A 27,952-nucleotide genomic window follows, 5' to 3' on the forward strand; every position below is an offset into this window, starting at 1 on the left:
GCAGTCTTTGAGCTCGGCAACGTGCACGTGTTAGATCACGTGACAGCGCGCGGGCCATCTTTTAGATATCCTCCCGGGCCACCGAGCTCCTTAGATTCTTCCTCATAGAGCATCATATATATCTATTCCGCCAGCCTAGTCAGTGGTCTGACAAATAGTTTACCTCTTCAAGAGGGGCAGAACGCAAGTATGATATATCCAACCTAAAGAAAGACGCTGTGACTAATAGGGTGATAGAAGTTCGTGACAAGCCTGTGGAGCATCTTTATGGCTCGTTAGCACGTACCTTTTCTTAAACCTGAATAAAAGTAACCCTTGATGCTCCTGCAAAATTCCGTTAATATTCTAGGACCGAATTTTCTTGCAGTTATCCGCAGTGCTTGTCGAATTATCTTTGGGACGCCTTTATTACAGAGTAACCTCGAATACGCTCAGGGCCTACCAACGCCCACACAATGAGAAATTCTAGGAGAACCACATGCTATCCTGTTGACGTAGATTTTAAGAACTGCGGATAATATTAGAATTTAGGATGAAAAGGTTATTTATAAGGAGACTTACCTCTTTAGCTTCTTCCTCTCCTACTTCTGACAAAGGAGAGAGACTCTTATCAATCAATCCTAACCTGTTCGCCCTGATTTTCCACCACATATCCCTTCTCTCGCCGTTAAGTTTACCTCCGAGGATATCCTTCTTCAGTTCTCTTACGAAATTATTGAAAATTTCCGGCTCTTCGAGCTCAGTCATCTCCTCTCTCATGATCCTGATAGCCTCAATAGCGCGCCCGTACCCGCTGTCCCCCAGACTGTTCTTGATATTAGAGTACACTATCTCGACCATTTGCTTCATAGCAAATTTAATGGTTTGAAGGTCTTCAGTCGTGGCGAGCACCTGCTTGAATTCGGGGATGGCGTTTTCTGGACTAATTTTGGTGCGCTTTTCGTGTCCAAGAAGCTCTTCGACATCGAGACCCGAAAGAGGTTTTTCGTATTCCCGGGCGCGCTTGTGGCCCTTTTGTTTTGGGGGCACTAATTCGAAGTTAGAATGCAGTTAAGTGGAGGATGCCAGAAGAATACCTTTCTTCACGTCACCAGCACTTTTAACAGCATCGAGACAGGGTTGGGCTTGATGCACCAGCTCTTCTGGAGGCTTTGAGTATTTTAAAAAGAGAGCAGGCGGTGGGGGGAGGCCATCTGCCGTAGGGTTAACAGCGCGCCAGCGAAGGATCTGATTGACGCGATGCAGAAGCGGAGAGTACGTCTCATCGATAGGCATATATTCAGCTGGGTTCCTAAACTCTAATAAGATTTGTATTGCTGAAATTCCATTTTAATCGACTTACCCCTCATCATCTTTACCAAATGTTGATAAATCCATAGCGTCCACATAGTCGCTCATTGCCTGCATTAGATCATCGCTAGGAAGGTTCCGATGCTGAATGAGGTTCTTTCCGGAAACGGTGACTACCTTATCCAACGGGGCGAACTTGTAGCCTCGTATGTCCTCGGCGAAAGGCAATTCGACATCAATTAAATACTCATAGTCCGGCTCAATGAAGGGTGCAAGGAGCAATAACACGGGCTCTTTGCCTTCCTTTGTCACCAGGCGGGCGATGGCATATGAATCTACTTCATACAGTGCATGTATAAGAGAGGAGAGAGCAAGACTGGCCTTGTCATTTGTCTTTTGGGCTATGATTATATTTGATTTAGACATAGCTAGATAGCGTCCGCACTGTGAAGGAAGGATTAGTTGAAAATTTAGAAAGGTGTTGGCTGTTATCCATTCAGCTTACTTTATCTCTGGGAACAAAGCCAACTATGTCCAGGCTGGGCCGAGTCTCAAGTTTCGTCACATTGCTTTCAGATTCGCTAATATGAACTGCGGTTCGTCCATACTCAAAACCTCTAGCCAAGTCATCCGCATCGACATCTTTCTTTCCCCCAGGCGCGTTCTCATCAGTGACTTGGTATGTGCGTGTGTTTTTGACTGCGGCAAGGCTATGCTGAATTCCACTCTGGTCTGTGTCTTCAGCCAAAGTTGCCGTTGACTGAGTGTTCGCTTCACCGGGGGCCAGATCTGCCCTGACAACAAACTGACTGGCAGTTGGAGGCTTCGCAATCGCGGTACGAGGATAGCGCTCAACATCAATACGTAACGCAGAGTCATATTGTTCAGGATCTCCAAGAGTGAGATAGCCTTTGTAGGAATGAACCGGTCGCGTGGTTTTTAGACGTGGAATTTCCATTTGGTCAATTGCTTCAGCGAGAGTGCCAAACATTCCATTGCAGTCTTCGGCAAGGTTTCGAAGGAGTTCTTCGTTCTCCATCTACATTAATAGATTAGTGTGCAGTTAGTATGATAAGGAGGGGTAAAAAGCCTTCTGAAGGCTACCGCACCTTCTCGGCATGTTTGTCCTCTTCTTTGAAGCCATACCCAGCATCATCAAAGTCGACTCCACTGTACGCAATTAGAACTTAATTTTCATCCATGTACATTCATGGCACCACGGAACATAACAAGCCCCAGACACTATGTCTTGAGGCATAGGAATTGTGTGCCTTACTTACAGGATTACAAGTTCAGTGCTATCCTGTTTTATTTTGCTTGTTATTTGGTCCAATTGATCAGGATCCATCCTTCCTCGCCCGTTCGTGACCAGGATTATTCTGCGCTTATATGCTAAAGGCTTTCCTGCTTTGCTTGTACATTGCGCATCGATCATCTGTATCGCAATGACAAGTGCGGATATTGCTGTACGCGGTTAGAAGTGCACCGCTGGAACATCCACCATACGAACCATCGCCATCGTTAGTGCTGCTTGGCTTAATTTGGTCTTGAAGCTTGCGGATATCTCCCATGAGTGTCCTTTCATGGATTAGGGCATTTCCATGGGTTTGTAGTCGGGGGACCTTACTGCTTGAGCGGCTGCAAAATTGAGATATTCTGATACTCTTCAGGATCTTCATTGCCAATTTCATTGTCCGTACCTAGGTCAAATTTTCAGCCGGGCTCCTCAAAAATAGCTTCGCAGTAATTGCAAACGCGCAGGAAGCTAGTGAAAAGCAAAGTTTCTTCATGTAACTGATTAGGATCAGGCCGCCTACCATCGGTTCGCAGACCTAATACACCTACCAACGCTGTCTTACGGCCTGTCGCAACCTATTCAGAGACATGATTAGTGTACGCGAGACGCATATCGTGGCGATGACAAACAGTGGCAGTGATTCTGTCCCAAACATATTCCATGGCCCACTCCAAATCTGTCTTCTCCCTCCCAGCGTTCTTCTCCCCCATTGACTTGCCAACATCTACAATGTAGACAGTCGCTTCTTTCTCAGCCATGACGATTTAATACGGTGGTGTGGTGTTGGACTAACGCGGTCGTAGATGTTGGTGGCTGTTCGCCAGGCAGCTAGCTCGCATGCAGCACGGGAACGCGCGATCACCTGAGACTAGTTGCAGCCTTGACTCGCCTCGCTCGTAAGCGCCCATCACTTGCAAGCACCATACATATAGCCCGATGTTGAAGCTCCTGCATGATAGTAAATCTTAGAACCTAGCATCAATTCCTCCCTCTCCGTGACTTCACTGTAACTTTACAAGCTTGCATCCATTCGCATATTTTAACTAGCCAATAACATAAGCAATTTCAAAGCACTTCGCGTTGCCACAGCCATATAAATATCATGACCACCCTCTCAGCGCTCACAAATCCCGCGTCTTACCATCTTCTCAGGTATCTTTCCTCATATACAACCCTTTCACCTTGAAGAGAGATCTATCAAACACAATCTCAAGGTCTTACTAACTTCACTCTTTTAGCTATGGAACTCTTCTTGGCAGCACCCTCTTCCAATCATTTATTGGGGGAATAATCGCCTTCCGCGTCCTTCCACGTCCTCAGTTCTCCGTCCTGCAACAACACACCTTTCCCACTTACTTCACTCTGCAATCCATCATCCCGGTGGTCCTAGCCTTCACCTATCCTCGCGGGCGTGGAGGCCCTGCTGCCCTTTACCGAGGGGGGGAAAACAAATTGGTCGTGAGCTTATTTGCAACAATGTTTATCACCGCCGTAGCAAACAGGGCATGGTTGGGTCCAGCCACGACGCGGTGTATGCGGGAGCGGAAACACCAAGAGACACGGGATGGAAAGAAGTCGTACGATGCAGGCCCGCATTCTACAGAAATGGAACGACTAAATAAGAAGTTTTCTGCGCTACACGGGGCAAGTAGCTTGCTGAATTTGTTTACATTTATTGCAATAGTCTGGTACGGATTTGTGCTTGGGGCACGACTGTAGAATCTATATTAGGTAGTAGGCATTCAATGGGGAATTTGTGTGGTTTGGAGAGTGGGCCGAAGTAGTTGTTAATAGCTAGGTTTCCAGCTTTTAAAATGTGGCACACTTTATAGACACAGACAACATAGTTTACCCCGTGGAATATAAGGCCAGTTGTAGGAAGCATAGTGCACGAAGGTGAGTTATGGGCCAGATAAGAAAGAATCTCAAACAGCATAGCGACAATGTCTTTTATTTCCATTCAGCGAAATTCATAACTTGCCAGATCCGGATCGAACATAATCCAGAACCAGCATAACTACCCTTGCAAGCCTATACACAGTACAAAGTCTGAAGAAAGGTACTGCTCCTTATGAAGTGCCAAGCATCGGACGCAGCCCTAAGTATTTACAAGAACTGAAGCGTAAGCATGGTTCCGAAGCTCATCTAAACCAGCTACTTCCTGAAAAGAAGAAAGATCTAAAGCACCAAGGCGGATGCTGCAGCGCACTACACGGCGCGGGTATGGAAAATAAGGGGTATTTAGGTACGTGGTGAGTCCCCAAACTGATAAAGAGGAAAGAAAAACATTACAGTGATCGTCACCTAAACGATCAGTATTAGGGGTAAGGACAGTGCGGAGAACTAGGTTGACCAATATACAAGATCAGTCGAGCATGCATTAGGGTAAAGGTTCATTCACCCAAACACACTCTGCTCGATCAAAGCAGGAGCAAATTATCAGACATATTCCGTAAACTTCGATCCTTGAGAGCCGTCGTGTGATGGGTGGCTCCGACCCAGCGTTCCTCGCGGTTCAGACTGAGGTGGTTGCGGCGGACTCTGTGGAGCGCCGCTTGGTACTACTGGATCTCGGAGGGGTGGGTGCTCTTCAGGGTGATGTACAACGGGTGTTCGTGCCGGGCTGGGCATGAGCTTTTCCTTTTCCACACCGGCGTGGTGAGATCGACCGGCTGCTGTTGCTGTGGCAGCAACACCAGGACCGCCATAGAAGCCTTGACTGTCATGATAGAAAGATGAACCAGAGAGCGTTGCCCTATCAAAGGGAACCGAATCGGAAGTCATTCCCTCGCTGAAAGCAGATGGAAGTTTTCGTCCGGATATCTTTTGAAAACCCCTTTCCTGTCCAAGGGTTCCACCTGGGTCGACAGTGCCTCGCGAGGAACCAGAAAAGCGACTAAAGAATGATGCTGCAGCAGCTGGCATGAAACTGCTTCGCTGTGCCATATGTTGACCTGCACCAGCGATGGGGCGTGTATCAGCTGTGTCGGTTTCAGATAGGCCTTGTAATGCTCTCTGCTTGCGTTTGTATCGACGCAGGATTAGGAGTGCTAGGACAAGAAGCACAGTAAGGCCCGCAAGACTGCCGATAACACTGCCAACTACTTGAGGGGTTGAAATAGAGTTGTTGTTTGATGGATGATTGGCTCCATTGCCCGTTGCAGCTATGGGGGTGGTGCTGGCGGCTGCAGTGCCGCCAGGAATTCCAAAACCACCAACACCTGCTGTAGCTGCTGATGAGGCTGAATTTGTGACTGAGCTTGACACTTCGGAAGATGACGTTTGGCTAGTTGAAGATGTCACATGTACAGAAGATGAATGACGAGATGCAGATACTATTGTGCTATTTCGGTTGAATGGTAAGCCCGTAAATGATAGCGTTTTACCTAAAGAAGTGTTAGTTATTATTATCGATTGTAACAGCGAGAAGGGCTTACTTGAAATGGTTGAGTTTCGTCCTATTGCCGACGAGAAATGATCTGTATTCACTGCCGTTGGAAAGGAAGTGGTTATTATAGTGGAATTACGTTCTCCAGGGGCCACGGAGGAAGCAATTGGTAGAGTTAATAGTGGAGATGACAGGACGATTTGCGACGTAGCGCCCATCGCCTGCACAGATTCACCAGGTGCTGCTGTGGTTGTGGTTGTAGTTGCGGAAGTGAATGGATATGCAGGTACGGACGGTAGTGCCACCGAGGTTACTTGTGGAACTGCAGGCACAGTGAGATCGCTCGGGAATGGTGACACCGCGGGAACGGTCGGTAAAAACGGTACTGTCTGGACGGCGATTGCACTCCCATTCTGATTAACTGTGGCGACAACGTTCATAGTGGTAAGGTAAGAACTTTCGGAAGCCTGGCGCCGATGTAGCAAACGATGCTTCTCCCCAATGACCTTTCGACCCTTCATTTCTCGGATGAGTAATGGTTCGCGGGGTTCTTGTGAGGGTGGCTGAGAATCTTCCCCCAGGGATTTTGCTTCAAAGCCTCCAATTTGAATCTCACCTGATAGTTTTCCTACTTCGACTGCACGGCGATACCCTACCTGGATTCTGGATATTTTCTGTCGTTTGGATGGATATTCCATCACTTTCGTTACTAGTCGGGCGCAGTTTACTGCGCGATCGGAGCTCCCAGCAGGTTTACTAGGAGTGTTCGTGAAATATGACTTGAGCAGCAAAAGTATAAATGGTTACAAGAGAGTGTAATATGTCAATTGAAGATCTTCGAGATATCAATGGCATCAAAGGAGCGAATGTCTTCGGTGAAAGCCAGGTGGATGGTCCAGTCGATGGATGCTGCATGTGCTTTACGAGTGGTGAAAACGAATGGACGCCAGTGAGACTGGCAAAGAACTGATTTTTAGACTGTTCAACGACGATCAGCACTCGCGCAATGACGGTGGGAAGACACAAGCACAGCCCGTTTTCGCGACGATCGTATACGCACCTCGATATGATTTTAACGACTCAGCATTCGATATGTACTTAGATAGACGCTGGCAAACAAGAGTGCCCTTCAATTATAGGACCGCGGCCCTTAATTACGCTCAGTATCCTGCGGCGCGGTCGTGCGACGGTCCAGGATCACACAGGTTTCGGAAGCTTGGCCCAGGCAGAGAGAAAAGCGTTGAAGAAGCCGTAGGTCGCAACTCAGTCCTGGAGGCTCTTCCTGGGCTCCCTGGGCGCCGGAGAAGAGCAATTGTCGACGTCGCAGCGGAAGTCGTGGTGGTGAGATGGGGAGGAGAGGTGCGTGAGGAGACTGGGTGGTTAGCGCGATTATTGAACCTAACCGGCCGCTAATGAGAAGCAATTTCACTGGGACCGGGGGGGCCTCTCTAACAATAGATCAATCCTGGCCGCTGACGAGTGCGAAGGGACTGGGCAAGGAGTCGGAGATTTTCATCTGCAAGGCATACTTTAAACAATGAGACAACGCCATTTTACACGCCGTTGGTTTTCATTTCATATGGCCGCCGGCAGCGAAGTAGGACGCTGAGACGAACACCCAAGAGGCAATGTCCGGACTGCTTGGACACGATCAGCATGGGCACTGTTCGAGCAACAAACAGCCTCTGCATTAGCCAGGGCCTTCCCGCGCAAGCTGCAGCATTGGGCTTTTAGGGGGATCCCTGTACAGAATGCAGGGCCTGAATGGTGTGCAGATGCATAGCCTATCTCCATCGCGATGTCGCGGCTGGCTAAGTGTTGTTCGCCATCCTCCAGCACCGTCAACATTCGCGCCTTCAAAAAATCATGACCGCGTGGTTGGGTGCCATCAGTATCTGCAGTCGGCTTGGAGACCCAATATGCAGCCAAGTCTGGGAACCGCAGTTCCCAAGGGCTGTTCCAAGACTTTCACGTGTTCAAACGGTGCCCGCTTAGACAGGGATTCAATTGGCCGCTCTCACGCCGGCGTCTTGGCTGAAGTCACAGCCGTTTTCCAACACTTTCTTGAATGCGCCTCAAGTTACTCCACCGCCCTAAACTCAACACCATGCAACTATCTTAGGCGCTCTAAATCGCTGTATTGCTACTTTGTGATCTTGTCCATTTCTCGATCTTCATGCAGGACTAACTCCTTCACGGCCTGGGAACGCTATATGTCTCTTCGTCTCCCCATGTTGAAAGCCTGCCACATGGTCTCAGTCTTACCCAACCCTTCGAAAGTGGTTGTATTCACCCCAAATTGACTTCCTCCATAGAAATGGCAGGGCCAAGCTACCATGGATTACCCTCGCCATCACGCAACCCCCCTCCGCTCCCTCCCCGACATAGAAGCGATACCATTCATCTTACCACCGATACTGATGCTCCCCCGCCTTACACTCCCTTTCAATTCACCATAGCCTCTCGCGACCCACGGTCCTCCTCTATGCAGTCTCTCGTCCCTGTTCCTGAATCAGAACATGCTGGGCGGAGGACACTCCTCCTTATCTACATCCATGGCTTCATGGGAGACGAGACCAGCTTCCAAAGCCTCCCTGCACATGTCCACAATCTCGTCACTGTGACCTTGGCAGACACTCACGTAGTCCACACAAAGATATATCCAAAGTACAAGTCCCGGCGAGCCGTCGAATTTGCGAGAGATGACTTTTCCAAGTGGTAGGAGCAACAAGAAAGATAATACCTGAACTCGGGCTAATGCTCAGTTTCAGGCTTACCCCCCATGAGTCTTTAATGACGGATGTAATATTGCTTGGGCATTCTATGGGAGGACTACTATCTTCGGAAGTTGTTTTATTGCCACCGCATTCTCCCGCGACTGGATATGCGTTTCGTCATCGAATTATTGGAACCATCAATTTTGATACACCGTTTCTCGGAATTCATCCTAGAGTGGTCATTAGCGGCCTCGGCAGCCTCTTCAGGCCTTCCGCAGAATCTCCTAGCCAACATGTGGTAAACCCGATAAGCAATACGCCGACTCAAGAGCCCCATCTACTAGATTCTTCCAACGACGCAGTTCGCCCAAATAGAGTGAACACTCTTTTTTCACCCAACCCATTAGATCCTAACTACGATCCCGCGTTCCCAAACGATGTCCACGTCCCGGTCAGGAAAGGGTGGGCCAGTGCAATGCACTTTGTATCTAAACACTCCGACGGTCTTGTGAATGCCACAAAAAGCTATGTTACTTCGCATCTAGAGTTTGGCGGTGCGATGGCTGATTATAGTGGGCTGAAGAAACGCTATGCTCGCATCCGTGTATTAGAAGAAGATGATGAGAATGCTAGGAAAGCTGCGACATCTGTGATTTGCTCCCCTCCAAGGATCCGATTTTTGAACTACTACACCGCAAGCACTGGTAGGCCTAAAAGGCCGAAATCTCTATCGCCATCAAGACCCTCAAGCCACAGTCCGGACCAAAGGAGAGAGGATAGTAGAGGTTGTCCGATAGAAATTGAAATGCAGAGCATGCACCTTGCACCATCCTCCGCTGGGGGTTCACCCTCTCGTCACTCCCGCTCGCTGTCTATAAGTCCCAGAATATCAGTCGAGGAGCATCATGACGACGCAGTCATTCCGAAGGAGCCTGAAATGCCTTCATCTGCAAGGGAAGAATCAGAAGAGGAGATCGAAATGAGACACATCGACTCTATCCCTATCGATGAAGACGCCGGATCCAGCCTTTGGGATACAGAACTGATCCGAAGCCTAGAAGAATCACGTCAAACCACAGGTTCTCCCATGAGACCCTTCGATAGTCGAGAGGCTATCGTCAGTCCTGTCTCTACAACCGGGCCAACCTCCCTTAGCGGCTTCTCCCCGTCCATTTCAAGCAGCTCTACACTCACACTTCCACCAATTCCACCAATTCCCGACGAACCTCTGACCATGGATTTCTCACAGTATTTAGACAAAGATGCACGAAAGCTTGCAAAAAAGGAACACAGTCGCATAGTAAAAGCGTACAATCGCGCTGTCAAAGACCGTGAAAGCGCTGTTAAAGACCGATTGAAGCTAGAGGAGAAAATCCAGAGAAATAAGAGAAAGGAAGCTGAGAAGCAGAAGAAAGCGGAGAAGTTGGTTGCCGGTCAGAACAAGGAGAAATTGGGCAAAGAGAGAACCGAAAGAACGGATAAAGCAGATAAGGAAAGCATAGAAGTGACCACGGAAGAAATAAAGAATGAATTCAGCTGGGAGAAAGTATGGGCCGCTGACCGTGCACGTGAAGCCCAGCAGCGCGAATTCGAGCGTCTTAGTCGCGAGGGAATGGCTGAAGAAATCCAGAAGGGGGCCAATCGAAAGGAAGAGGATAATGTAGGGGAAAATGAAGAAGATAATCTCAGTCTAGAAAATAGCCACGATATGGCCTCAGCCTCATCTTCCCCCGTTTACGAACACAATAACGACGCCATACTCAACGCAATGTCCCCTGCAGAGCGGTCAAAAACCTCTCCAGAGGGTAAATCGAATCCTGGTTCCCAAAATCCAAAGCCGAAACGCGACAAGAAATTCTGCATGCTACCTCCAAAAGATTCGCACGGCCGTTCTGATCCGACCTGGGTGCGTGTTTTCATGGAAGGTGTAGACGAGGTTGGGGCGCATTGCGGACTATTTTTTGTAAGCGAGACTTATGAGCGGTTGGTTGGAGATGTGGGGGCTAAGATTGAGGAGTGGGTAAGGGAAGAAATGAGTGAGCGGTATCTGAAGGATTTAGAGGGGTAGATATAGTTGGGTTATCAATACTGCTTTATGACTTACGAATTACGATTAATACGAAGATGTAAACATAGGTACATCATATAAGTTTGTGGCGATGCAGAAAAAGTATTCTGCTCTGAAGTAATATCCGTCTTAGATCAAATACTGGGATTACCTTATGCATGCTTTTGATAAAACCCGCAATCCGAATTAATCACTTGAGTTCCTCTAACAGTATTGTCGCTTTTGGGAGGTTCTTTTAACATGATTATAGGGCTTTCTTAAAAGGAACGTCGAGATACCACTTCAGTTCGTTAATTTGCAATTTTAGGGCTATTAGCTGCACAATTAGGCAGTGCTCTTATCGGTATTCAATATCGGTATGGGGCCGTATTAATATTAATGTTGAACAGTAATTCGATATTAAAAAGATGTTGAATATTAAATATAATACGGTCTTGGCATGGTGCTTTAATTAAAAGTAGGCTCCATACGCCCCTGGGCTCTGGTAGACTTCAAAATAGCTACTCTCTCGCGACTGCTCTCTCACCGCTATCGTCACCTTCGTGATCCTTGGCGTGGTATAGTAAATGTCGGTTGCTCTCTAGGTTTTACCAAGGCCTCCGAAGCCTCCTGTACTATATTGTTGAACGGACGATCAGGAATGAGAACTCTGTCTATTAAAGAGGGCTCTAGAAGCTCTTTATATACATCAGGTAGGTCTAGACAACTGAGTCAAATAGGTAATAGAAAATAGGTAATGAGACATTCGATGAGACATTTAGTCATAAGTTGAGAGACAACTAAGACATAGTTCGTATAGACGATCTAGGTCGTCAGATAGTATTACGATGGTGGTAAGGAACTCCGATTCAGGTCGATATATATTCATCACCATAAGCCTCCCTCCGGCGGTGATATTACTCAGTAGCCAGCCCTTTGGGCGCTCCGTACGTTTAGTATTAGTACTCCCTAGTAATATACGGTTCCATGAAATTATTTACCGTATACCCGAAAAGATTCGCTTAGCCTATGCCGATATTAACGGTATCCCTTAACACGCTTGCGTCCTAAGATCAAGTGGTCCGTGCAGAACACCGAATCAAATAACGTGTATAGCCTTATTTAATTAATCTGATTGGGTGGTTCTTATCGGTAACGGTAGGACACAAACCTGCGTGTTAAGGGATAGATAATATATTAATTGCCATTTAAGAGGATCGCAGGTAAGCTGCCATGTAGAAGTAGCTAACTGACGCTTTTTATAAGACGACTTTAGGGTGGTTATCCCTTAACCTGCTGAGGTGCAATGCCAAGTTGCACCGTGCACCAACACCGAGCTGTTCCGCGTGTAGGATTCCGTTTTGCACGGCAGGGCCCTGTTGGGAGGAACACCCGGCAAAGCTCAACTCTAAGAACTAGCCTACAAATATATATATACATAGAAATCACGGATTTGAATAACCTCACGTCGCTATAGTTCTTATCACAGTGGCCAAGAATCAGGTCAAACAAGAGCCTCTAATTGGTTAATACTTATCGATAACCGAGAGCCAGAGTCAGCGGGTTAAGGGATAGTTGATGTATTTGGTGTAGAATCGCTTGACGCGTCATTATCGCCGCTAGAGTGGGTAAATCGATCAGAATTAAGCTTAGAAATAGTAGAGTAGGGTATATGATCGTCTTTAATTACGTTGGTAGATGAAGAAGGCATAGCGCCGATTGGGGGTGGAGTGTACCGGGGGTGAGCTCTAGGGGTGTAAAAATCGTTAAAATTAACGATATATTACGGGGGCCTGATTTAATGAGATAATGTCACACGGGAACACAGGTGTATGGTGTGGGACTTTATAAGACGAATATATACTAGCGAGGCTATCACGTGATCACAGGAAGCCCCTGCCCTACCAACAATAACTCCACTAAAATTTCTCGCCTCACTTGTCGCCACTTGCACGTGACTCAGCTTCACTCGCCTCGCGTGTATCTCCTACAACTCACTCCGTTCTTCAACTCTCCACCATCCGCGTCCTTACCCCATCACTCATTTCTACTCATCATGGCGTGGCGTAACCAAGGAATTACAGGGTCGAATAACATTCCACTCGGGAATCGTCGCAGATTTGGCGCTGATGGCGGCACAACTCCTTCGGATGATGGAGGCTATAACCCCTCTGAGCCAGCAACTGGCCTTTCAGAACTCAGCGCAAAACGTGGTCGCAGTCCAACAAGGAATAGTAGGTCACCTCCCGTCACTATTGCGGTGTTATTATTATATTCATCACTAACTCCCACCACAGCTGAGACCGGTCCAGATGGCCTGAAAAGGCGAAAGAAGCGCAATCGTTGGGGAGATGCACAGGAGAACAAGGCAGCTGGGTTGATGGGCCTCCCCACTGCTATCATGGCCAATATGACCACTGAACAACTTGAAGCCTATACTCTTCATCTGCGTATCGAGGAGATCAGTCAGAAGCTGAGGATTAATGATGTTGTCCCAGCCGATGGCGATAGGTAGGCACTCAAGAGCCCTTAACACGCAGCGACTTGTTCTAACATTTTTAAGATCGCCCTCCCCACCGCCACAGTACGACAACTTTGGTCGCCGTGTAAATACTCGCGAATACCGCTACCGCAAACGTCTCGAGGACGAGCGTCACAAACTAATCGAAAAAGCTATGAAGGTTATTCCTAACTATCATCCTCCATCGGACTACAGGCGCCCCACGAAGACTCAAGAAAAAGTCTATGTTCCAGTAAATGATTATCCGGAGATTAACTTCAGTATGATTGCTAACCCTCGATTTCTAACTTCTAACTTTTGCCCACTCATGTTCCCTCTCATGATGATGCATGCCGCATTCCCTGAGGTTTGCTGCATGGCTCTATCACTAACCCATTCATTCACTCGCTCACTCGCTCACTTTGCTCAACCAATATTTTTTACAAAGACTAACATATAGCTTGCTTTTGCTACTAACAGTTGGACTACTCATCGGCCCTCGTGGTAATACTCTGAAGAAGATGGAGTCTGAATCTGGCGCCAAGATTGCAATTCGTGGCAAAGGATCAGTCAAAGAAGGAAAGGGACGTTCTGACGCTGCTCACACCAGCAACCAGGAAGAAGACTTGCATTGCTTGATCATGGCCGACACCGAGGACAAAGTTAACAAAGCGAAAAAGCTCATTCATAACATTATCGAAACAGTAAGTACATCGTCCTTAATCGGGTGGTATAATGGTTGACGGTGTCGGTTAGGCTGCCTCGATTCCGGAAGGCCAAAACGAACTGAAACGTAACCAACTCCGTGAGCTTGCCGCTTTGAACGGTACTTTACGTGACGATGAGAACCAGGCATGTCAAAACTGTAAGTAATTGCCTGTCTATACTTTTTATAGGTATGCTAATAAATCTTAGGCGGGCAAATCGGACATCGGAAATACGATTGCCCTGAACAACGCAACTTCACTGCTAATATGATATGCCGTGTCTGTGGGAATGCTGGCCATATTGGCCGAGATTGTCCAGATCGCCAACGTGGACAGAATTGGCGAAATGACGACAGGGGCGGCATTGCCAGCCGTCCTACAACTGGAAGGATCGGTCAAGGAGATGCTGTCGATCGTGAGTACGAGTCGCTAATGCAAGAACTGTCCGGAGCCGCTCCCGCCAGCGCTGAACCGCAACAACGCATAGAAGCTGGTCCCGGCGGATACGACAATGCTGAAGGGAACAACCATGGCGGTGAAAACCGCGACTTGAAGCCATGGCAACGTGGTCCAACTGGCGCAGCAGCTCCCTGGCAACAGCGCGGGAGAGATGATCGGGATGGAGGTGCCGCTAGCGGCCCACCTCCATGGGCTGCTGGCGGTCGTAGTGCAGATAACTATGGTTATGCAGGTGCAGGTGCAGGTCAAGGCAGTTACAGCGCGCCCCCACCTCCTGGTGGTGGTGCTCCTTGGCACCAAGCTGCTCCGCCTCCACCACCACCGCCACCAGCTGGACAACCTTATGGAGGATACGGCGGGTATCCTGCTGCGTCTTATGATCAACAGGCACCCGGATATGGCCAGCCACATGCAATGGGTGCTCCTCCTGGCTTGGCCCCGCCTCCTCCTGGTCTTGGGCCTCTATTTCAAAATTATGGTAATGCGGGCAGTCCTCCTCCACCTCCAGGTGATGCACCTCCGCCTCCGGTAAGTTTATCAGGCGCTCACTTTACAACCCCAAGAAGAGTATTTCGCTAACTTGCTACAGCCTCCAAGTGATTTGCCTCCACCACCTCCACCGGGGGCATAATCTTGTGTCTTTGAGTTGGAAGTAAGTTGCCTGTATAGAATGGACGGTCCCCTAACTTCGGTTCTTTCGCTGGTTTTTCGTAAGGCGATTACAGCACTACAAACTCCACTTTCTCAGGCTCCCTTTGGTTTCTCTACTTTTCAACAATAAATTGGCTCCCCCTGTAGTCTTGCAGGGCGTTTCACAGGTATGTTGTTTGCGGCTAATTAGATATCGATCAATAGGTCTTGAGTTCAGAATTGTAATCTAGTAAATAGTCTTTATTTGCGTTACAGTTTGTTCTATACTGCTATGACGTAGCCTTTCCCGGGTACCGGGATTGTTTTTCCCGCACAATTCGAGTACAATCTGAATGATAAAAGGCATTTCGTGTCCCCGCCCCCGGTGTGGATTCCAAGTCCTACCTGGCTACTTCTATTTATTCTGGGAATGCTCAAATACTCCTCTACCCATACTTCAGACTTACCTACACATTGTGGAAGCACCCGAATACTTGCAATAGAGATAATCAACGTGACGGTGTCTCGTACTTCTCATAGTGCGTACCAAGAGTTAGACACTTTTAGTTACTCTGAAACGCCAATTTGACATTTAAACCCATTGGTTGGGCTCATCTAGGGTGAATTGTCTCGAGTCACTTAAATACTACGCATTGCCGTGTCTGCCTAGGTGGGAATATATCATTTACAGAATAAATCACTAAATAAAATGAAACCGTCTTTATACCATAGACACAACCTTTCCTCATCTACTGGCACTTTTGGCAATAACTGTACGTCACATCGAACTAGATTGTTTCCAGAACTCTGCTTAAATCAGACGCCAATTTGACTCCAAAGATGAAATTACCAGAACGTACTACTCATGGCAAACCGCCGGTCAAGTACCAAGACCAATTTGCCAGTCCTATCGGGTCTCGCGGACGCAAAACGCCACCCGTAACCTAGTTCCATCCGATCAAGTCATTCCTACCCGTCGTTCAAGGAGGGCCAGGGATCAGCATGACATTCGTACTCCCGCTGGTCCAGTTCCTACTATCCCAATACCATACACTCAGCTGAAAAAACAGTCACGGCCTACGGCTGCTGAGCCACCAGGAGTCCACGGCTGCTGAGCCTTTCTACTCGAAGCTCGGACTGCCCAAACATTTGACTAGTCTGACCGTTCAGGGCCGTAGAGTGAATAATAAGGTGAGTGACATCATCGCCAGCACTCGCTGGCATCGTCTCGAGCCTCAGAGGCCAACCACGTCTACTTATCAAGATAAAGACCAGGCAACGGTGGCTATTAGTGAAATGCAGACAAATAGCGCCCGAGCACATTCGTGTCTTCCCTACCCTCGTACAATTGAAGTCAGGGATTTAGACACGGGTAGTCGCCTCCCCTCCGAAACGGATGTAGTGAATATTGGCGCTACTCGATGAGCGAGACAATGTCATCAATCAGCTCGGGAGCCAAAGGACGGTAAGCGCCGCAGGCACCCAAGTGACACAACCAAGACGGATCAGTGATCTTGTTGGATTAGCGGCAATTCGGCGTGGCGTGGCTGGATCTGGATTGCATTGGCGATGAATCTACTTATCAAATTGGTGGCGCGGAGTGGATCTTAAAGCTCTGAAGCTCCTAAAGCGCCAGTTCTATACCCAATTAAAAGGAGGCTAAGGAGGAAAGATTAATAAAATATTAAAGCGTAATATAAAGCTAATCAGAAGGGTAATATAATAACTTAGAGTTTAAAAATACAATTTTCTATATAATCTAGGAAGCCTAATTATCTTTCTTCCCTTTTTACCACCTTCCTTTATGTATAATTTCTTTATAAGTATATTCTGCCTTTCTTAATTATTATTATTATTAGATCTATTTAACGTCCAATTCGGTCCCTTGCTAGTTCATGCGGCTACTGCCTGGCGCTAGGTGAGCAAAAAACCTCCAGGGGAGACACCCCAGCGTGATAACGCGTCCTAGGAAGGGAGGGAAACCACCGTCAGGTCGCTGTATCGAGACTCTTCCCCTACGGGAGAGAGTGCCTAAAATGCCATCTGCCACTTGAACCACTGCTGCCACGTCTTGTAGATTGCCATAAGATGCCGTGTGCCTACCCTAGCTCTTTTCCTAGTCTTTTTTCTGTATATGGTTGCCTTAATACGCGTTCCGCCTGCGAGGCGTAGTCGTCGGGGGGATCTTCTCGTCCATCCCTCTGTCGAAGGGCTAACGGGGTGTTTCTTTGGTATCGCTTTAGCCCTGGGGCCTGAAACCCAGGCCCTTTAACCACACTACCTTAAAGGGCGTAAGGCGACTACCTTTCTTAATTACTATATGGTAACATTTCCCTATACGCGTATTAGCCCTCTAATAATATTACTTTAGCGCTTAAATTAATTAATTTAAAAATAAATAACTCTAAGACTTTAATAAGTTTGAACTATTATTATTATTTATTCTTAATTAATTTCTGATGCGGTCCCAATCATGGTCCATGCAGACGAATTCCGCTAAGTTAGGTACAAAAAACCTCCAGGGGAGACGTAAGATGTAGTGCAGCATACACCCCCCCAGGTAACACCTGTACTACATTAACGCCCTTGCTCCCATTTAAATGCCTTGTGTATATAAATGCCTTATATATGTATACGCCTGCGGTCCTCCTACTTGCAATAGTTTATAGCTTTAGCGGTAGCTTCTTTAATTTTTTAGAACGAGGATCCTTCCACTTTATATAGTCGATATTATTAGATGTGCGCGGTATTGCGTGGCATTAAAATGGGCAAAATTACAGCTTATATTAACTATTTATATACTCTGCTAATGCCCTGCGTACAGCGCGGTATGGTGTTCGTGCACGGTGCAGCTTGGCATTGCACCCCAGCGGGTTAAGGGATAAGGAAGTTAATAAGTAAATCTAATAACTTTTTAGTGAGTTTAGTTACCTCCTGCTTCTCGAATATAACGCTAAAATCATGCTAAGGCTTTCTATGTATCCCTTAATCCGCCAAAATTCGTCCACACGTTATCGATAAGGGCTAGCCAATAGAATCAATAAGATCAAGGCTCCGTGACCATACGCGTACTTTTGATTCTGTTGTTCCGCACGAACCACCTACCTTGTGGACGTTGGCGGGTTAAGGGATAGTATATATCTGCACTAGAGCGCTGCGGCGCTCCCGGCGTCAAATCGTATATTCGGTGGATAGAGTGGATTTAACCCTAGATTCACGCCACGCCAATCCAACAAGATCACTGTTTAATAGTTTCTCTTGATATATTATAGCTTCAACAAGAACTAGGTCGTAATATGATAAAGTCATAATATATCTACCTAAAGCACGGCACACTTTTTGGAGATGCTATGATCATATGGCATCCTCAGCTAGCAGTGCACTCTCTAGTGATACAGCATGAGGGCCTACATAGTCGCGCTGGCGCCAAAACCAGAAAGCCGCCACAAACACCGACAAGCCACCTGTAATCAAGGAGGCATAATTCATCGTCTTCGCATCGACAGGCATGGCAAATGGAAAGCAGAAGATAACGACAAAGACAATGATATAAAGACAGGATATCCCGTTTACGACGAACCCAATTGGCCCTCTCATCCAGAACCAGCCTGGTGTGACGTTCTTGCGCCCGCTTAGGAAATGTGGAAGGATGGCCGCGAGATAGGAGAGCGTGGAGAGGACGACGAAGGAGCCTACGAAAGCGGAGAATGCCGTTGAGCTGCCAACGTAGATGCAGCCTAGAATCGTAGGAATTGTGCCGCAGAGGACGATGGAGTTGAACGGGTTGCGGTGGCTTTGGCTGATGCGTCCGAAGAATCCACTGAAGGGAGTGGCGTTATCGCGGGCAAGCGTCCAGAACACCCGGCTGGCAGTAAGGAAGCAGCCAATTACGGCAATCAATGATGGGAGGAAGGCGAGGATCAGGAGTCCAAGTGAGCCGCCAGCGGACCCAGTTGCCTGACGGTATATTTCAGTGAGGGGGAAGAGGTAGGTGCTACTTAGGACGGCATCGAGATCATTGAGGCTGTAGAAAATGGCGATAACATAGAAGAACGCTGTGAGAAATCCGATAACGAATTGCGCCAATATGCCTTTGGGGATATTTTGGCTGGGCCTGACGTCAAAATGTTAAACATGGATGAAAACGGCTTTCATTGGTAGATCGAGTTTCCTAACGTACCTTGGAACCTCCTCCGCAAGGTGAGAAATGACATCGGGAGTGCCCACAGCAAACGCACCGTTCAGCATACCCAAGCAGAATGCAAACCCATTGCTCGAATAGCCCGTGTCGTTAGTCCAATCACGCCACACAAACGCATTTGAGGCGTAAGGCCGGCCATTGACGTGCGGCATGATCGCACAAACAAGGATAGTGATGAATACTCCAGCGATGACAAGGAAACCACCCAGAGCTTCAATGGATGGAAGCGCCCTGTTCATGAACAAGACAATAAAACCGCAACCCCATATACAGATAAGATAGGCCACGAAGACCTGCCATCTCTGGATCGTGAAGTCTGGGTGGAATAAAGCGTACATTGATACGGTTTGCGCGCCAACAATCTGGGCTGTTCCAACCAAGCCAAGTATCCAAGCCAGAAAATTCCACCAGCCAGCGAAGAATCCACATACGCGGCCATATCGCCCAGCTGTAACTGAGGCCCAGTGATATACTGCGCCATGTTAGCCGAGTTGTTTGAAAAGGCGTAACTCATGGCCATAGTGCAACGAACCGCCACCAGAAGAAGGAATTGCGGATGCGAGCTCTGCAATTGATGCGGCAATGAGCCAATAGAAAACCGATGCTGCAATCCTAGATGCTGTGAGTAGATGGCTTGAAAAGGCTTTGGTGACAAAATAATACAGCTCGTAAATAACACCAGGAGGCCCGCCATTGTAAATAGCGACCACAATGCTGCCGCCCAAGGCGATCCAGGTATTTCCGCTGGTTACCGCAAGACCGCAAATGTTGATGAGATGGAAGTTGCGCTCAAGCTCTTGCTCATGGCCAGATGCATTGATAAGAACATCGGCACCAATATCTTTGTCATTGAGATCAGTTGAGGCCACAGCCTGCTGTGGTTCTGCAGCTCTTTCCTCCATGTTGAATGCCGTGAACACTGCGCAACTGAGAGGTGCTCCGAGGTAAGGAACGAAAGAGCAATTGAGATTGTCAGAAGAAACAATTTCAACACCGCATCATCAATTGCCCGGAAGCAAGGGTACGGAAGATAGCCACATGCCCATTGCCTTTTGGCGAATTAGGAGAAGTTGCGGGGAATCGGATGGCAGTGAAGGGTGGTAGTTTGCATGAGCCTAAGCAGCTCCCTCATCAGTACAGTTCGCCGTTTGTACGTGTAGAGATGAATGGCCGATTGGCGAGACTATGCGCCCAGACAGATTGGAGAGGCGAGGCGTCGGTGGCGTATCGGGGCTAGTCCCAGTAGCATCCGCGCGATGAAGCAAGGCTCCGAGCCGTGCCGCGGAACGGGAGCCTCCGTAATAATGGCGGGAGCATGACGCCGCGCCCGCACTTGGCGCCCTGGGAACGGCAGATGAACGCTCAGCCCGTATTTCTACCTTGAGTTTCTTCTCCACAGCTTCGCGATAACTTCGTAACTAGCTCCCCCATACCCATGCTATATGCCTAGCCAAACACTTCATGGATTTTCAGACCTGTCGGAGCATTGTGCAAGATGTGATCGCCGACCGTGATCTCTTGTACAACCAAAGCGGAAATGATTGACCCATCTAACCAAGGATCGATGTTACCATGCCCCTCCGGCTCAAATGTCCTGACCAACCAGCAGTGTGGAAGTGGGCTCTACAGGAACATATCGAAGCGTTGAAAGATGGGGAAAAGCATCGTGCCGTCTTCCAACCTGACCCTTCCTACTTAATGCCACGCAAGTCTTGTACATGAGCACGAGTCTTCGAATCGTGTCCTGTCCACGAAGGCGGCCATCCGGGAGGGGCGCGGATCACTCCGAATCGGCAGTATGTCGACATCGGCGAGCTTTAACCACGAGTTTGCAACAGAAACATGGACTCTCTACGGTGTGGGGATGCTCCTGATTTCAGTGAGACTGTAAGCTACACTTCCAATACTCTCCAGCTATATCAACTTGCTCAGTTCGGCTTATTCGTCTGGTTGACGTCGGTCATCTCTGTGCTCGAGCGAAATCTAATATGAGACGAAATCAACAGTGCAGCGCGTACGCGCAGACTAGGAATCAAACACCTCCAAGCCAACGATTAGATGATGCTCAGCGTAGTTCCGTGGTATACTCTCCTTGTGGTGTCTATCAATCAGATCATCTTCGGTGGCGGATCCAACTACATGACCTCTGATGAGATTGCCGCCTTGACACCCGAGTCTCGAAAAGCTAGAATTGTTGGAAGCAAATGGGTCCTTCTTTCTGAAGAAGTGATGGTGCTTACGATTTGGACTTGCAAGGTTTGCATGCTACTAATATATAGGCGTTTGACGTATGTTCGCCTTTTCCGACCATCCCTTAAAAAAAATTTTAACGAGAGTAGCCGCGGATTAAAATGCTAACCTTAGGCGCCAAACAGAGAGGGGCTAAAGCAGGCAACACTGATTAACGCCGTATTCGTGTATGTTATTGCAGGCTTCGTAGCTACTCAAATCGCGTTCTTCACCACCTGTCGTCCGTTTTCTGGGTACTGGTCTGTCCCTGCTATTGACGGTAAGCCGTATGCGTCCGCTACTTTGCGTAGAGCTGATCTGTAGTGGGAAAATAGATCAATGTTGGTCTTATTATAACTTCGAAATCGTCGAAGGGGTATTTAATGTCAGCTCTGACTGTGTCGTACTCCTCATCGCCATTCCTCTTCTTCTCAAGATCCGCCTTCCCATCCAGCAAAAGATCGTCCTGTTAACCGTCTTTGGAATGGGTGGCTTCGTTATCGCAGCTGCGATACTAACGAAAGTCTACTCTCTCGTGCCTTATCTCGTCTCCTACACGTACCTCAACTGGTACTTCCGCGAAGCCTCCGTATCCGTTTACGTCTCTAACTTTCCCGCCTTGTGGGGAATCATTCGCGATACCTTTCCTGCGGTTGGATATTGGGGTTACCCGAACACAGGTTATTCTGGTAGTACCCAGGTAGATTCGGGGCAAAGGCGGTATGTGGGAGGCCGCAGCGACGGCACGGTTGACGGGAAAGATGATCTACAGATGTATCACTGTATGGGAAGTACCGCTACCAACGCCGAAAGAAATGAGGGCACGATCGCACTGCACCAAAGTCAGGAACATATTATGCCTCCGCAACAGTCCCTAAGGCCTAGCGCCTCTTCAAATGGACTAGCGATCAACAAAGATGTGGAGTTTACCGTATCAGAAGACACCGATATCGAGGATAAGGCGGCGGTGATGCCACACGTCCAGGGCTATCCGGCTGTGAGCAATTACAAGTCGGATATTACCGCCGGTCCGTCTCATAAATGAAGGAGCTGGTCCGGAGTTGGTCCGGAGCTGAACTGCTTTTAACTGTACAACATCGCAAATTGGAACTCATGCGGAGTGGAAGTATTTCTGGATATTTACAATAGATGAGAAGGGGGTGTACATAGACTTCTGGTCGGTGTTTGGTTCATCAACGGGATAGGCATGGTCTTTTAACGCCAATAGCGCAGAGCCTCATGTTCTTATCTATATGGTCAGATGTTCTTGAGGGCATAGTTGACACCTAGGGTTATCATGGGAAAATATATGGGTTTGCGCTGATATGGGTTGGGGTCACAGCTAGTTGGATTTGCTGGGATGCTCTTTCATATGACTAGATTTTGGATGCCTATAATTGCCATTGGCACCTATGGAGGCACGGGGATTACCTACATTCTACAGTACAAGGCGTGCCACATGTCGGCGTTCTGGGGGAAATAAGACGAGAGCGTAAAAATCTGCACAGGAAACACAAGAGGCTCTTGATGCCAGTATGTTAAGAATCGACCTTCTAGTAGAGGAGGCTGGCAAACCAGCCTCCCCATTATTGTAATATATATAGCTACCAACCCCCTAGATGGATGATAATCGAAGTCAAGCATTACTTCTCAACACAATGAATACCCTCGCTCCCTAAAGAGAGAGACTCTTCAGCCTGATGCCATCCCCAGTTGTCTGACGACTCTAACCGTTGTGATGTGCGGCTAAGAGATGACGGTCGATTTAGAATTCGTCCCAAATTGATCCGCGCACGCTACGTAAGTCAAGCAATTAGTGGAACTTGGCAAGGCTTGTTTATATGACTTCTTCCGTCTTCCAAACACTTTCCTGTTGACTTTTGGCACGGGAATTCCATAACGTGGGACCCCAGGAAGCGAGACACCCCCCCTAGCGAGACATTCGCGCCCATGCCTCCCCTTCTTCTTCCCTGCCAAATTACACCCAAATCGAAAATTTCTAGCACAAATCGCCATGTCCCTTCCTAAATTCAGTTCTCGCGAAGCCGAAACCTCNATACAAAAAGCTATACAAGACGTTGAATTGGGCGTTGAGCCGTCGATTCGCAAAGCCTCCGACGTTCGCGCATTACCACCCTCTACCGTTGCCCATCGTCTTGCTGGGCGTCTCCCTCGACACCTGGCCCATAAAACCCTACTGCATNCTTATCAGGAGGATCAAATTGTCAAATGGATACGCGAATGTCAGTCCTGGGGCTTTCCGATAAGAGTTAATATGCTTCCTATAATTGCGAACTCGTTCTTGGCAGAAGGCAGGGTTATAGGTAAATATTAGGGGGAGAGATTTATACAACGCCACGGGCTCCACAGTATTATGAGTCGTTAATTGGATTGCCAGAGAGCCTGGAATGATAATCCAGTTATTATTCGCGACTGGTTTAAGTTCTTTCGAAGCGTACGGGATAAATACTTAATTAAGCACTCCAAATTCATGCACAACTTTGATGAAAAAGGGGTAATGCTAGGCCTCGCAGCATCGGCCCGAGTAATCGTAGATGGCAAGACTAGTAAGGAGAGGTTAAAGAATTGGACTGTTCAACAACCAGGAACACGAGAGCTAGTCTCTATAATTAAGACAATTAGCGCCAACGGCTCTTACCTACCTCCATTTATAATTTAGAAAGGGCAGCAATACCAGGAGACTTGGTATCAAATTACTGAGCAGGATGAACGTCTTCGTGGGTATGCCTATGCAACCTCAACGAAAGGCTGGACGGACGACTCGCTAGGCCTACACTATATTAAACACTACGATACTCACACGCGACATCTTGTGGAGGACGATAAGGGCAACATTCGAAGCTATCGCATGCTTATAATGGATAATCACTCAAGCCACGTCACCTGGCAGTTCATCGAGTATGCGCTGTCGCATAAGATCGTTCTAGTCGCGCTCCCACCTNATTNAACGCACAAGCTTCAGCCACTAGATNTNAGCTGTTTTGGACCTCTTCAGTACTACTACGGCGTAGAGGTGGACAACTTCTGTCGTTATGGCCATGCAGGAATCAANAAAGAGTATTTTATNAAGCTCTACCCTATNGCGCNCGCCAAGGCNTTCACTTATGAGACGATTTGTAGCGCCTGGAAAGCTACAGGTCTTCTACCATACAATCCTACCGCTGTCTTAAAGACTCTACCACGCATAGAGGCCTCCGCAAGCCCTAAAACGAGCCAGTTNATTGCGATTACAGACCGTCGAACCCNAAAGACCCCNAGGACTGTAGAGGACCTTNAGTCTCTACGAAATTANATCACCNAATCAACTACCGAGCGACNAGACGGTATGCTTGAAACCCCTATTNAGCGACGCGTTGAAAAGCTGTTTAAAGCTNCTGTNGGCTTTGCTACTGATGNACAAATANANAGAGAAGAGAATAAGCGATTTCAGAAGTATAAGATAGATAAGAAAAGTAGTAGGAGACTCCTAAGTAAGGGCAGAGTCCTTACCCAGGAGGACGTCGATNGATTGAAGTCGGAGGATCTACAAAAACAGGAGCTTGCTGCCCAAAAGTTAGCTNAAAAGGAGTATGAGGAAGGGATCTCTCTACCAGAGCTTAACGTTGCTTTGTATACTAGAGCTGTATTAAACCCTGGTGAATATAGTTAAGACTGGGCAACCTTTGCATACGTCTTTCGGTGTAATCCTCAGCCTGCAAAGGAATTTGGTAGTGAGTTGATCTGGAAGGGAGGCTCGGAAGAGTGTGGTGGTAAGCTATCTAATTGGTTAACGTCGGGGGCAAACTTACGCCTATAACGTACTCGGAAACTTCTAAGCCGTTTTCTTTTATAATAAGAAGCATAATCGCTTTAATTTGGGCTATTTAGATTTAATATAAAGGCGTTGTTGATTTTATTATTAATACAAATGCATCTGGGGGTAAGTGACTCGCTTGGGGGGGTGTCTCGCTTCCTGGGGTCCCACGTTATATCAGATTGGAAATTGCAAGGTTCGATGACTGCGCTTTGAGACGCTACCATGTTACCATTACCTCTTTTTCAACCACAACACCACCCTAGTGCAGGTCCAGCGAAGTTCAGCGGGAAAACTATTGGAGAGCGATATTGCTGGCGTTTCACACTAGCTTGGCGGATTTATTACCTGATACTCGAATGGTATTGGACGTTGTTATTCAAGAGCTGATACTTATTATGAGACTATACTAGCTAAAAATTCAGTAAGCTCCCAAATATCACGGCTCCCGCCAACTCTCTCCAGCCTTCTACTGATCTTAATCAACGCAAACGACCATTTTGCCATTTGCTTCATTAGCCTCCATAACTTGGTGAGCATCGCTGATTTTCTCGAACTTGAAAACCCGGGCAGGCTCCGCCCCAAACTTCTTTTCGGCCACCATCTTGACAATCGAATGCAAGGGCACGTCCGACAACGGAAATTCAGGAGTCCCGAAGACGAAACTACCAAAGAAGCTGAAATGGACTCCACTAGCCATTTGCAGAAGCGGATTGAAATCCGCAATAGGAGCCAGACCTCCGAGGAAGCCAGCAAGACAAAGTCTTCCCCCGCGGCGGACTAACATCAACGAGTCCAACAAGGTACTGTTCCCTACCAATTCCAGGACTGCATCAAACTTCCTTCCGTCCAGCCTAGCGGACAGATTGGGCCCCTCCAGCAACGCCTCTTTAACACCCAGCCCTTTCAGATCATCAAACCGCTCCTGCTTCCTCGTCGTTGCGGAAACCTGAGCTCCAGCCTGAACAGCCAGATTAACAGCCGCCTTCCCAAATGCCGATGTCGCACCCCGAATCAGTAACGTCTGGCCAGCCCTCAGCTCCAGATTCCGGAACAAGCACGTCCACGCCGTTGCGTAAGACTCAGGGATGGCAGCCAGCTGCGCCCATGACAACGCCGCCACCGCGTCCCCTAGAGCGACGACATTCGAAACCGGCGCACGCGTGAACTGTGCATAGCTCCCATTGATGGTGCGCCCGAGCCCGCCCATGAGCGCCGCGACGGACATACCCGGGGCAAATTCGCCGCCAGGACAGGCAACCACGAGGCCGACGCATTCGATGCCGATGATGGGCATTGACTCGGCCCATTCGCCACGCCGCATGTGCATCTCGGCGTGATTGACGCCGAAGGCTTTGATTTGGATTACGACGTAGCCGTCCTCTGGTTCCGGGGTGGGTACGTCTTTGATGACTAGAGAGTCCGGGCCGCCGAAGTGCTCAATGATAATGGCTTTCATTGTCGATGGGTAGGTTTTCCCGTCCATTTTGAAGTATGTGATTGTTCTTTTGATAATAGGCAATAGTTCTGTGTTGGAAAGAGGAGATCTGATTGAGTCACTAATAGGCTTAGAGTTTGCTGATATTCGACTAGATCAAGGAGGGCCTTATTTTATATAATGAAAGCAGCGGTAATGAAACCGCATCATGACAAACTCTAGAGAAGGAAAACATTTTGAATGTGTGGGAGCAAGGTCGCATCCACCACAAATCTGACGTATCAATTTATCCATACTGTCTTAGTAAATGGGAAATGAAGCTGCATTGTAAGGAGGTTGCAGAAAGAGAACAGGCAATTTAGACTATGGAAGTTCCTAAATTAGTAGTATGTTGACTCAACACTCGATAGGAATGAATCCGCGCATGACAAACCGCGGAAATTCTGCAGAATAATCCTTACTCAAAGACCACATGCGCGTGATTATTCATCTTACCCTGTTTTCTGGCTTTCCAGAATAGGACGCTCTAATAAATGTGACCCGTGCGCACCAATCAATGAGGTGCATATACGGGGGTAAATTGCTCTACCATATCACCAGAGGTCTTAAATGAAACCACAAATATAACGATTTTTGGATAGGGCCCATTCTTTAGAGTTAAGTCGATTTACGTGCTCCTGCCAACAGGGGCCCTTCTTACATGGTGGTATTCGATTAAGGAAGTTATTTATTTACATTTGACACCAAAAAGTCGATGTTCTTGACCCCGCGCACGGGCCACAAAACATAGCACCTTATCTGTGCAAGGGATAAGCCGATCTTTCGACACAAGTCCGCGGAACGAAAGGTAACAGAAACGTCTCTTAACAAGAACAATGAATTAGGAAAGAGAGCTAAAATAGTGCAGACTACGTCTGAATGCCTAACCGCAATTGCGTAATATTATTAACTCATTTTCTCAAAAATTAAACAGAGGCCTCGCAAGATTAGTAGAACTCGTATGCGGCGCCTGCTCGATGGTCCCAATCGCTCTAGGCAGTCGTAAATCTACACATGTGCAGTTTCCTTTCGGTCCCCAAGTCGCTGTTAAATTAGCCAAGGAAGAGTTACTGGTGCCAGGACACACGCCCAGCGTCGCTGACACAGCGTCAGACTTTGAGGACCAGTGTGTCCAAGTGTCAGCGTCGCTGCCAAGAGGCTGATAACGTAAGCAGTCAGCGAGCTTATAGAGTTGT

General features: G+C 47.8%; 8 protein-coding genes across 8 annotated transcripts; 4 read left to right on the forward strand and 4 right to left on the reverse strand.

The window, feature by feature from the left end:
* Nucleotides 1-268: 268 nt before the first annotated feature.
* K441DRAFT_666067 (SPOC domain-like protein) lies at nt 269-3,381 on the reverse strand. Its single transcript, XM_067649603.1, has 11 exons — nt 3,217-3,381; nt 3,108-3,162; nt 2,918-2,990; nt 2,801-2,868; nt 2,571-2,754; nt 2,400-2,460; nt 1,796-2,329; nt 1,343-1,734; nt 1,077-1,291; nt 562-1,028; nt 269-508 (listed from the first exon to the last, which is right to left on the reverse strand). Exons 1-11 carry the CDS (start codon nt 3,343-3,345, stop codon nt 482-484), a joined length of 2,205 nt encoding a protein of 734 aa, XP_067499915.1. The 5' UTR covers nt 3,346-3,381; the 3' UTR covers nt 269-481.
* A 139-nt stretch (nt 3,382-3,520) lies between these two features.
* Nucleotides 3,521-4,461, forward strand: K441DRAFT_617768 (uncharacterized protein). Its single transcript, XM_067645814.1, has 2 exons — nt 3,521-3,739; nt 3,826-4,461. Exons 1-2 carry the CDS (start codon nt 3,690-3,692, stop codon nt 4,304-4,306), a joined length of 531 nt encoding a protein of 176 aa, XP_067499916.1. The 5' UTR covers nt 3,521-3,689; the 3' UTR covers nt 4,307-4,461.
* Nucleotides 4,462-4,786: 325 nt separating this feature from the next.
* K441DRAFT_240352 (uncharacterized protein) lies at nt 4,787-6,829 on the reverse strand. Its single transcript, XM_067640712.1, has 2 exons — nt 6,025-6,829; nt 4,787-5,973 (listed from the first exon to the last, which is right to left on the reverse strand). The coding sequence occupies exons 1-2, from the start codon at nt 6,671-6,673 to the stop codon at nt 5,027-5,029; spliced, it is 1,596 nt and encodes a 531-aa protein (XP_067499917.1). The 5' UTR covers nt 6,674-6,829; the 3' UTR covers nt 4,787-5,026.
* Nucleotides 6,830-6,914: 85 nt separating this feature from the next.
* Nucleotides 6,915-7,709, forward strand: K441DRAFT_680313 (uncharacterized protein; the record flags this gene model as incomplete). Its single annotated transcript, XM_067651359.1, has 2 exons — nt 6,915-7,354; nt 7,463-7,709. 2 exons carry the CDS (start codon nt 6,915-6,917, stop codon nt 7,707-7,709), a joined length of 687 nt encoding a protein of 228 aa, XP_067499918.1.
* Nucleotides 7,710-8,070: 361 nt separating this feature from the next.
* On the forward strand, nt 8,071-10,908 carry K441DRAFT_666070 (uncharacterized protein). Its single transcript, XM_067649604.1, has 2 exons — nt 8,071-8,693; nt 8,747-10,908. Exons 1-2 carry the CDS (start codon nt 8,293-8,295, stop codon nt 10,758-10,760), a joined length of 2,415 nt encoding a protein of 804 aa, XP_067499919.1. The 5' UTR covers nt 8,071-8,292; the 3' UTR covers nt 10,761-10,908.
* A 7,413-nt stretch (nt 10,909-18,321) lies between these two features.
* K441DRAFT_643134 (amino acid transporter) lies at nt 18,322-20,387 on the reverse strand. The gene is made up of 4 exons (XM_067646712.1): nt 19,900-20,387; nt 19,769-19,848; nt 19,216-19,708; nt 18,322-19,149 (listed from the first exon to the last, which is right to left on the reverse strand). The coding sequence occupies exons 1-4, from the start codon at nt 20,136-20,138 to the stop codon at nt 18,390-18,392; spliced, it is 1,572 nt and encodes a 523-aa protein (XP_067499920.1). The 5' UTR covers nt 20,139-20,387; the 3' UTR covers nt 18,322-18,389.
* Nucleotides 20,388-21,034: 647 nt separating this feature from the next.
* K441DRAFT_689436 (uncharacterized protein) lies at nt 21,035-22,510 on the forward strand (the record flags this gene model as incomplete). Its single annotated transcript, XM_067652294.1, has 5 exons — nt 21,035-21,123; nt 21,306-21,524; nt 21,612-21,745; nt 21,801-22,165; nt 22,238-22,510. The coding sequence occupies 5 exons, from the start codon at nt 21,035-21,037 to the stop codon at nt 22,508-22,510; spliced, it is 1,080 nt and encodes a 359-aa protein (XP_067499921.1).
* A 3,143-nt stretch (nt 22,511-25,653) lies between these two features.
* On the reverse strand, nt 25,654-27,123 carry K441DRAFT_699095 (alcohol dehydrogenase zinc-binding domain protein). The gene has a single exon (XM_067653124.1). The coding sequence runs from the start codon at nt 26,763-26,765 to the stop codon at nt 25,758-25,760; it is 1,008 nt and encodes a 335-aa protein (XP_067499922.1). The 5' UTR covers nt 26,766-27,123; the 3' UTR covers nt 25,654-25,757.
* Between the last annotated feature and the right edge of the window lie 829 nt (nt 27,124-27,952).

This window comes from Cenococcum geophilum (assembly GCF_001692895.1).
Source record: "Cenococcum geophilum 1.58 unplaced genomic scaffold K441scaffold_47, whole genome shotgun sequence".
In the NCBI taxonomy this organism is placed as follows: domain Eukaryota; kingdom Fungi; phylum Ascomycota; class Dothideomycetes; order Gloniales; family Gloniaceae; genus Cenococcum; species Cenococcum geophilum.

What these genes read in the sequence shown, in the direction of transcription:
- K441DRAFT_666067 (XM_067649603.1), bottom strand. Translation starts at nt 3,345, where the DNA reads ATGGCTGAGAAAGAAGCGACTGTCTACATTGTAGATGTTGGCAAGTCA. An exon ending in GCTTTGTTCCCAGAGATAAA is followed by an intron (nt 1,735 to 1,795) that starts GTAAGCTGAATG and finishes CTTCCTTCACAG; the next exon opens with TGCGGACGCTATCTAGCTAT. An exon ending in GAGAGGAAGAAGCTAAAGAG is followed by an intron (nt 509 to 561) that starts GTAAGTCTCCTT and finishes TATTATCCGCAG; the next exon opens with TTCTTAAAATCTACGTCAAC.
- K441DRAFT_617768 (XM_067645814.1), top strand. Translation starts at nt 3,690, where the DNA reads ATGACCACCCTCTCAGCGCTCACAAATCCCGCGTCTTACCATCTTCTC. An exon ending in GCGTCTTACCATCTTCTCAG is followed by an intron (nt 3,740 to 3,825) that starts GTATCTTTCCTC and finishes TCACTCTTTTAG; the next exon opens with CTATGGAACTCTTCTTGGCA.
- K441DRAFT_240352 (XM_067640712.1), bottom strand. Translation starts at nt 6,673, where the DNA reads ATGGAATATCCATCCAAACGACAGAAAATATCCAGAATCCAGGTAGGG. An exon ending in ACGAAACTCAACCATTTCAA is followed by an intron (nt 5,974 to 6,024) that starts GTAAGCCCTTCT and finishes ACACTTCTTTAG; the next exon opens with GTAAAACGCTATCATTTACG.
- K441DRAFT_666070 (XM_067649604.1), top strand. Translation starts at nt 8,293, where the DNA reads ATGGCAGGGCCAAGCTACCATGGATTACCCTCGCCATCACGCAACCCC. An exon ending in AGAGATGACTTTTCCAAGTG is followed by an intron (nt 8,694 to 8,746) that starts GTAGGAGCAACA and finishes GCTCAGTTTCAG; the next exon opens with GCTTACCCCCCATGAGTCTT.
- K441DRAFT_643134 (XM_067646712.1), bottom strand. Translation starts at nt 20,138, where the DNA reads ATGGAGGAAAGAGCTGCAGAACCACAGCAGGCTGTGGCCTCAACTGAT. An exon ending in CCTGGTGTTATTTACGAGCT is followed by an intron (nt 19,849 to 19,899) that starts GTATTATTTTGT and finishes CACAGCATCTAG; the next exon opens with GATTGCAGCATCGGTTTTCT. An exon ending in CTTGCGGAGGAGGTTCCAAG is followed by an intron (nt 19,150 to 19,215) that starts GTACGTTAGGAA and finishes TTTTGACGTCAG; the next exon opens with GCCCAGCCAAAATATCCCCA.
- K441DRAFT_699095 (XM_067653124.1), bottom strand. Translation starts at nt 26,765, where the DNA reads ATGGACGGGAAAACCTACCCATCGACAATGAAAGCCATTATCATTGAG.